This window comes from Panulirus ornatus, chromosome 55 (assembly GCF_036320965.1).
Source record: "Panulirus ornatus isolate Po-2019 chromosome 55, ASM3632096v1, whole genome shotgun sequence".
Taxonomy (NCBI): domain Eukaryota; kingdom Metazoa; phylum Arthropoda; class Malacostraca; order Decapoda; family Palinuridae; genus Panulirus; species Panulirus ornatus.
Genome location: NC_092278.1, coordinates 37,209,349 through 37,218,579, shown reverse-complemented (window position 1 = coordinate 37,218,579; position 9,231 = coordinate 37,209,349). Strand labels below are relative to the sequence as shown.

Here is a 9,231-nt window from a genome sequence, read left to right as displayed (position 1 = left end):
GCTAAGGCTCAGACACTACTATCAGCCCATGAAGAAAAAAAAAGGGAAAAAATCAGTAAATTACCTGAGTATATGCTGATTTTATTTTTTGATAAGTACGATATGTTGGTTTCGAAATGGCACCGTTTCTGAATGAAAAATATGTCATAAGATTCAAAAGTTATTCATTTGAGATTACAGTCATCAGTGAAAATCTCTCTTTGATACATTTACTAAATCTAATAAAAAAAATACAAGATATGATAAAGAAAAGATATATATATGAGTCAGAAGAATTTTTTTATATTTTGTTAGTCACCTGTGAACGCGCTGTTGAAGAAGACAGCATTAGATCAACATTCTTAAACTTTATAATAATACGATTAGAGCGGTAATGTATCAATACTTTTAAGTAATTCTGGCAATTTTTAATGAAACATTAGCATTTTCTTAGTGTAACGTTTAACATTTGATTGTCGTTTACCATTAATGATAGTAGTTGTGAGCAGTTGTCTTCTTGGACTTCCAAGAGACGTGAGTCATTGGCCTGTTATAGAATGGTATTTGGTCCTGTGTATTTTATATATGATATACCGTGATTATGACAGGGATGATAGCAAATACTTTGTTTTCCATGTTATGGTTTGCGTAAACTATGAAGGTCTTATTATTTAAGGTGGTTTTACCCTTTTTTTTTTTAACCCCAAATCTTGGAAGGGCAGTTTAGCACATGGAAGCTATCAAGGAAAACCAAACAGAGCCCATATATATATATATATATATATATATATATATATATATATATATATATATGTAACTGCAAAAGTTTTTATCAGTTTTCCTTTTGTAACAATACAGAAGAAAATCCCTCGATATCCATAGCTAAAAGAATTTTACCAAGTGACTTGTAATGTTTGATTTGATTTGCTGCCTTTTTTTGTGTGTTTTAATAAGATGGGAGTTAGTCTTATGAAGATCATGGGAAATATTGGGTTAATTGATGTACAGTAAAAAGATGTAACACTTCTCAGCCGAAGTTCGTCCTAATTCTCAATGGCATAGTCAAGAGATACCAGACATCCATGATTTCAGCACCATGTTAGGGCTTCCGTCTATTCTCCTAACAAGCCATTGTTCAGTACAGTGTGTTAATGCTATTACATTTCTGCAATGAATTTTGGCTTGTAGGGGAAGTTTAATGAGGTTTTTAAAGGTTCTCTTGACTTCAAAAATGTTTTACGTACCTTTAAGTTAGAGTAATTTATCTCATATACTTCTTGACCTTCAAAGCCCTCCCCACTATCACACTTTATATTATGTTGAGATGAAGAGAAATGTCCCAGGTCATGCAGTGCTGGCCCAGATCATTTCTTCTAAGTGCGAGGATTCCATTGATCTGAATTTCTTCCAGATCTATAGTTTATTTACGTAGTGCTTCTGAAAATATTTTCTTTTTTATCTAGCAGTTATTGTGATTCCTGCTCATATTAGATCTGGTTTATAAAATAATGAATTAATTTTCCCAAGGAGATTTGGGAATAACTTAGTCTTTGAGTTCATTTTCTTATTGTAAATCATATTCATAAATGTGTTTTCATTATATTTCTTTTTTGTTTATTCATGTTTTATTGAAGGAGAATTTATGACTTTCATTTCATGTTTTATTGTAGGAGAATTTATGACTTTCACTTTTACCATTTAGGTGATAGAGAGTAAACCTGATTGTATAAAGAATTATAAAGGCAAGTGCTTATGATTTTTTTGTTTTTAGGTAATGTTAAAGTTAAACATTGATTTTGTAAGCATTAAAAAGTCCAAGGGGGGAAGGGGCAAAAGAGAATGTTTGAATTTTGTAAAAATGTCTTTTGAGCATCTTTGATACAGTGTATGAGAGAGTGGTAATTGAGAATATGATGGCAGGCACAGAAGATATGAATGAGAAGTAATTTGTCATCAGGAGAGGTAGAGGGTATGGCAACCAGGAGTTTTCACAGAATTTGTGAGAAGTACAGTACTTGGAGAAGGAAAGTGAATTTTATGTGGCAGTCATGGATCAGGAGACAGCATATTTCGAAATGTGTGGTATTTATATTTTGCAAATTCATTGAACCTTTTTATGCAGTAAAATGGCAGGTGTAAATGCAAATGCAATGGTTGAAAAGCAGTTAGTAGCTGCCACACAAATCATTGAACAACAGCTGGATGCAGAAATAGAAAGACTTGACAATTTAGACTCTGATGACTTGGATGCCATTCGACGGGAACGTTTAGAAGCCATGAAGAAACGACAGCAGAAGAAACAAGAATGGATTAGTAATGTAAGTCCTCACAGGTCTTTAAGTATTTTGTTTATCCGAATGTATATTGAAATATTGTTCATAGATTCCATGTACAGGAGATGAGTGGATGTTTTACGATTTTTCCTCCTCCTCAATGTACTATCTCAGTAAATGGCTTGATATTATGTTCATCATGTATATTTTAATTATTATTTTCCACAACTCAGCTTTTTAAATGGACGTGGTTCTCTCAAAGGTGAAGAACACATGACTAGTAATGCTGCAGTTATTCTTGATACACACAAAAGAAATGCTGAACAGATTGTACAGAAAATTAAATCTGCTTAAAACAATCCTGTAATCAATGTCTGAGGTGTACCAGCCTCCCCCCACTTTGATATCAAAAATTTTTGTCAAGTGAAGATCAGTATGAGTTCTTTGGTAAAGGCTAAGCTTATCTTTTATTAAGTTTACTATCTTCATGCTTTTGCTAATGATATTATGAATAAGTTATGTGGTAATTTTTTTCTTGCTCTCCTTTTACATAGTTATAGAATATGCAGTATTTTTACTTGATTATCCATGAAACATATTATGCATCAGTCTCTAAATTGTGGTGTATTAAAGACACCCAATAGTGGTCTTTTCTTTTGGTAGTTAAGTAATTTTTTTTTATGTATAACTTCCTTTTTAGGCATCAGAGAATTTTGAATTTAATAGTAACAGGCTTGTTCTCATGTCATTGCCCCACTCAACTTTCCTAGTGGAGATTGAGTTGCTTCCTGATGACCAGTGTAGTCTAAGACAGAAAAGCTTAACAAAGAAATGGAAAGAACTTCAGCAGCATGATGGCTTAGCCAGTTCCATTGATTGTCACATTTTAGACAGTGATGACAGAATTGTTTTTAAGCAGATTTCTGACTGACCTCATGACAATTTTTGACCATGTTTTTAACATGGTTGATTGTGGGTTCTTCTCCGTAGAGTACATTTATGGATTGGAAGAGGACTACATGAGGTGAGGGATCTAGATTAATAACTTTTGCAGGGTTAAAACTAACTTTTTATGAATCGTTTTTGCAGTCATCTTAGAAACAATAGATAGGAGTACTAAGTTATGGTGATTTTCAGCTTGTTTATTCTGTACAGTTGACGTTGAAATACTTTTTGTACTCTCACTCAGGGGCATGGAGATTATTCTGAATTGTACGATGAGAAGGAATTTTTTGAAACTACAAAAAAATCTGAAAATGTTGTATGTCACTTCTATCGGGACCAGTTTGTTAGATGCAAAATTGTCGACAAGCATTTGAACATTCTTGCAAGGAAGCACATTGAAACAAAGTTTTGCAAGATAAATGCTGAGAAAGCCCCATTCCTAACAGGTAATGTAATTTAGATGTAACTTTAAAGATGCATTCTGTATATATGGCTTGCCATCCTGTGGTTTCTATTATTTTCTAGATGCCTGAGATTGTCCTCATATAGGTGACAAAGGTTTATTGTAGATACTTGTAAAATACAGTAGTATCTCATCCAGTTCTTTTTTTTTTGTGGAAATCACATCTAGAGAAATGGTAGAGAGAGGGTGATTTTTTATCTTTGATATTATTATTATTATTATTATTATTATTATTATTATTATTATTATTATTATTTTTATTATTATTATTATTGTTATTACTATGTTTTTTTGCTGATTTATAGTACTGTACTTTATTTATAATACACTAGTGAGTATCTGCTACTCAGGTGTAATGATTGGGTGCCTTTTTTTGATCTAAAAACATTAAATTAGAATCTTATCACTAACTGTATTTGAAGCTAGTTTACACAGGTTTTGAAATATGCATGCTGTTCTTGTAATGTAAGTGAATTTTTCAAAAAAATTTTACTTACCTCAATTTATGATTGACATGATTTAGGTCTAGATATTTCGGGTTAAAGTAGTAAAACTATAGGTAGAGTATTGAAAATCTATGTTTCAAAATCTGCGCAGCAAACACTGAGGTAATAGTCACTGCTGCATGGGAATGAGACCTTTACACTTGATTGCTTATATGTAATCTCACTGTAGACATGGCCTCACTCATGTTGATTTTTATGTAAGAAAAGCAACAACTGTCACTTGCTTTTTGTGGCCTGGAGGTGAAAAAGTATCTGAAATTCACAAATTATCTGCACAGGATCATGATTATGCACTGCCACATTGGAGTATGTATGAATGGATCAACTCTAGAACGGTTGATGTGGACAGCCACATTGAACATTCTGTAACAGTGATACTTTAACAGCCATTTTTTTTTTAACTTTTTAGTCCATTTGTACAGGTTCTGCAGTGGTAAACTTGATTACTATGCTGTACAGATAATCCTTTCTTGCCTTCAGACCACAATAATCAAATGTTTGTATAGCCAGAAGGGAGGTGCCTGATAATTGGAAGGGTACACATATGGAAGTGTTGTATAAAGGCAATTGGTTTAGAAAATGAATGTTCAAATTACAGAGGAATAACTTTTGTGAGTATACCCAGTGGGGTGCATTGGAAATTGGTGAGTGAGAGAGCTATGACATGTGTCGAACATATGAGAGGAACAATGTGCCTTCAGTAGATGTAGAGGATGTGTGGATCTGCTGTTTGATGTGTAGAATTTGTTTGAGAAATATTTGGAGAAAGAGAATTTACTTTTATGTGGCTTTTGCATATGTTGAGAAAGTGTATGATATGGTTGACAGAGAGGCTTTGGAAGATGATGTGAATGTATAGGATAAGTGGAGGGTGACTAAATGCAGTTGGATTTATGAGTTGCCGAAGAAGAGAAACATTTTAAGCATGCATGTGCTGCCTTTCTTTGATTGCAGGAAATAGTTTGCATAATAGTTAGATGCAGTGCATGATTGTGGTTTTCAGAGCAGCTTCACATTATGTTTTCAGAGCAACTTCACATTATATTTTCAGAGCGGCTTCATATTCGTGTGCTTCCCACGTTATGTCTGGTAAAGGATGGCAAGACTAAGGATTACATCATTGGATTCACTGATTTAGGAAACACAGATGACTTCTCTACAGAGATGATGGAATGGAGGATTGGACGTGCAGATGTGATAGAGTACAGTGGTGACCTTCTTTGCCCTCCCACAAATGGTCTCAGAGGTGGGCAGCGAATGGATGTCCATCGGAAGAAAACCATCAGAGGTGGAAATAAAGGAGATAGTGATGATAGTGATTCAGACTACTGAGTTGTATGAGCAAGTGCTGTTGTTCATCTGTTTCATAAGAGCACTAGTTTCATGATTTAGTGTTTAGATGGATGGGGTATTATCATAAACTCTTAACATAGTTTCACCACCCACAGAACTGCCTGTGTAGGTAGTTAATGAGTCCTCAGTGACCCTTTATATCATTTAAGTAAGGGTTAAAAAAGGTTAAGTTTTGGGGAATTCATTCAAGGAGTTTGCCTTGTATACTTTAATCATTACCAGTCCAATTTTGATACTTTTATAGCATTATTGCATTTTAATTTTTTTCTACATAGGATCAGGAAATCTGAATTCAGTGAAGAGTAGATATTTTATATTTATTTGCAAAATTTGTTATCTTAAAAACATTTATGTAATGGATGCTGTGGCTAAAGGATGAAATCCAAACTCAGCCATAGTGTTCAAAAGTGTTAGCTTTAAACTCTGCTTACAGCAGTGTCTTTATAAGCAAGGGGACATACCACACATTCCAAACTTGTCTCAGGTGTGAATGGGTATCAGTTTGTTCAAGATTGCCTGATGCAAGTTGCTGGATGAACCAGGATAAGAATAAGGAGTATCTTGTTAAATGTACTGTAACAAATAAGACCCTAGATTACATGTACTGCTCTCATTGATCCTCACATAGTATGTTGATGATCAATCATGAGTGGTGTGTTCCTTGCAAACAGGTTTTTATCATGCTTTATTTTAATAAATTTATTTACTCACTAGAAATTTTGTTATTGATGATCTTAAGTATTCTCCTCTGACTTGAATTCTTTTAAGATATTATACACATTATATGTAATAGATAATCTCACAAACTTGAACTGTATGGGGCAGGTACCCTTTCAAGAATGTGAAAAGGTCTTAGTGAAAATTGTTTACATACAGAGTCTGCATAAAACACTGACTACCCTTGCATATTTTCTGAGGTTTATTGTGGGTACAAGCATATGATGCTCTCAGGTTGAATTCATTGTGCATCTGGTTGTTCCAACTAATGTTTCTAATGATGTGAGTGCCAGTAACCCCATCTCACTGTGCCTTAGGTTATCTTAGATGAAGGATGTTCTTTCTTTACTCTTATTGGCTGTCAATTAAATTTGGAAGTTTTGCTTCTGGGCACCATACTTCTTCCACCTGTGCCTGTGTTACCTTTCTAGGGAGAAAACCTGAATTGTTGCTAGAGATTTCTAGGTACACTGGGTGCACATAATGCATGATTAGGTGTCTGCCTTCTGTAACACCTCATCAGTGCCCCACCTCTTTCAGGAGATAAAGATATAGACCCAAAACGTGGACCCAGAACACTTCAGGAGTCTTATCAATTCCATACCCAGATGGTAATCAAGGCCAAAAGAGAGATGACAATTACTAAAATGTAACTTTGACATTGCTAACTCGTACACCATGACAAAGAGAATTAGGACCACGGATCTCAAGGAAGCCTTTGATTTTAACTCGGCCTGCAACATCTGCTAAGTCATAGATTAGTTAATTGCCGCCTTGTGGTAAATCAACTGAAGTGTATATTTATTCAGTTGATTTGAAACCGTCTGCATGAAAGCTAGGTGTCGTGTAAGAGGTTAGGATAAGTTCCCGGGTCTTTGAGGCCAGGTTGTGAATAAGGAGCTCTGGTGTTGGAGCATTGCTGTGGTTTGGGTGCATTCCACTTGACAGGTAGAGAAAGAATGTGTGAATGCTCCCTTTCTTCCTCTTTTCTTGGCGCTACCTTGAAAATGCGGTAAACGGCGATCAGGTATGAAGGGGGGAAAAAATCGGAAAAGTACATTATGCTAAATAAACTTTTCCGTGTAATGGAATAGGCAAACTAATGAATCGAGACAACTCTTTGCGAATTCTGGAAAATATATTCAACTAGCAGCTGTCCGAAAATTCAATCCTCTTGCAACGTACTTGAGTCTAAACTGGTAACTTATCTATATCAAAGCGCCGAGACAGAGGATATCTGTGAACCTGATAGAATTGTGCTGAATAGCTGATGGTCTACTGGCACATTCTTCCCGGTCTGTGCCAGATCTTGTCTGTCACGTGTTTCCACGGGGCTGTTCTACCAAACTAACACGTTCACATCTGTTTGCCCGTTTTCTATGATTTTTCAGAGAACTCGGCCAAAGACCTGAGGGTGCTCACTATATAACGTTTCATATCAAAAGTTATTCTCGAAGAGGAAAGGCACCCTTAAGCCACAATGTGAGGTGTTCTCATAACATTATCAACGGACGTACTGACTACACGCTTTAAGGCATTAATTGACGTTATTTTAAACACATACCATGATGGAGATCCTGAAATACCGTCAAGGTGGCTTAGGACTAACTTCGCTCAGTAGAGCTGTTTTAGCAGTTATTGTCCACTTGTATATATCATGGTGATAATTCAAGTTATCTAAAGGAATATCATTGTCGAGGTTATCAAAGTACACTTGAGTGTATCATAACCTGCCGTAAAATTCAGTACTTTTGCATAGATATGCTATAACCATACACGTTATCCTGCCTTATAATTTGTTCTGTCTTCGCTCAGTGAACATCTTTATAACAAATTGTATGATGATACATACAAAGCAGAGAATATTGTTTAATCAGGAAAATGGGTTCAAAGGCGTCCAGCCCCTGTTTAATACCCATGAAGATTATTAGACATTGGTAACTCAACAGGTGGGAGCAGGTTGGATGGCGCCACTCAATGAGCATTTCGACCCAACAGAGCCATTTGTATACGCTTTTATGAGAATATGATAACTAAATCATAACACTGTTATTCATTGATGTATGGTGAAGCCAGTACACATATCTTTGTCAACTGTCAGTTGTGAGAGAAACCAGTTCCATGTTCTGTTCATGTGCCTATGCTTCATACCTGTGAAGACGAGTCGTGCTTACGGTACCTGCGGCCGGCATGGGAAGAGCGAATCAGTTCATCCTAGTGGGGCCTGAGAGTCATGTTTCCCCTGGGCACGGGGGATTTGTAAGAGATATTGTTTGACACTGGGTAATCCGATGTTAAGGTACCAGCGTTAATTCTCTTTCCGACGCTTTGAGGAGTGTGGTGGTTCAAGATCCAGTATTATTCCCTTTTACATTCAAGTGACTTGAATGCTAACAATGACGACCATTGGTAGACTCTGGAGACAGTACGTTCCAGCAAGGTGAGTGTTATGAACCTCTTTACCTTCCAGGTTAGCCAGAGACTGTTGAAAGTAACGGTATATGTGATAAGGGAAAACGTTACGATCACAAGTTACTCTGACATTTCTTATCCATGGAAGAACCTCGGCAGCATGTACCCAGTTTACGCCAGTGGTGTCAGTATTATAATCGATCCATGCTTATCTGTAGTTAGCTTTGGAGGGGATGGTTCCAGTTGAAAACCAACTTATTCGAACCCTTCAAATGCTAAGGATGGGCCGGTAGTACAATTGTGGCCTGTGCCACATTATAACAAACGGATTAAGTATGCTTTCATATACCGTCGTCTTCATATACATCATTTTCTCAAATCAACAAGATGAAGGTGGCTGCTGATTTATATATATCTTGTCTCGAAAGTAAACCGGTAGTTTCATAAAACCTCCCATTTTCATGCGTAGCTTTGCTCTAGTATTTCAGTATTAACATATTTGTGTTACGTGCAAAAGATGTATGCATATTGATGCGTCGCAGTGTCGAATCTCCATAGACCAGTTATGAATATGTATGTATCA

The 9,231-nt window shown here is 35.9% G+C and overlaps 2 protein-coding genes across 4 annotated transcripts in view; both read left to right on the top strand.

Moving 5' to 3' along the window:
• Positions 1-261: 261 nt before the first annotated feature.
• On the top strand, positions 262-6,227 carry LOC139765700 (thioredoxin domain-containing protein 9). Of its 3 annotated transcripts, none has more exons than XM_071693471.1 (4): positions 262-370; positions 2,102-2,297; positions 3,442-3,643; positions 5,218-6,227. In XM_071693471.1, exons 2-4 carry the CDS (start codon positions 2,106-2,108, stop codon positions 5,496-5,498), a joined length of 675 nt encoding a protein of 224 aa, XP_071549572.1. In that variant the 5' UTR covers positions 262-370; positions 2,102-2,105; the 3' UTR covers positions 5,499-6,227. The 3 variants fall into 3 exon arrangements, with proteins under 3 accessions (XP_071549572.1, XP_071549575.1, XP_071549574.1); XM_071693474.1 differs by lacking the exon at positions 262-370 and adding an exon at positions 400-513; XM_071693473.1 differs by lacking the exon at positions 262-370 and adding an exon at positions 454-539.
• A 2,236-nt stretch (positions 6,228-8,463) lies between these two features.
• pip (heparan sulfate 2-O-sulfotransferase pipe) overlaps positions 8,464-9,231 on the top strand; it is a 29,371-nt gene continuing 28,603 nt past the window's right edge. The window contains exon 1 of the mRNA XM_071693469.1: positions 8,464-8,676. Coding sequence (XP_071549570.1) covers positions 8,624-8,676 — 53 coding nt within the window. The 5' untranslated portion in view covers positions 8,464-8,623. The remainder of the gene's footprint in view (positions 8,677-9,231) is intronic.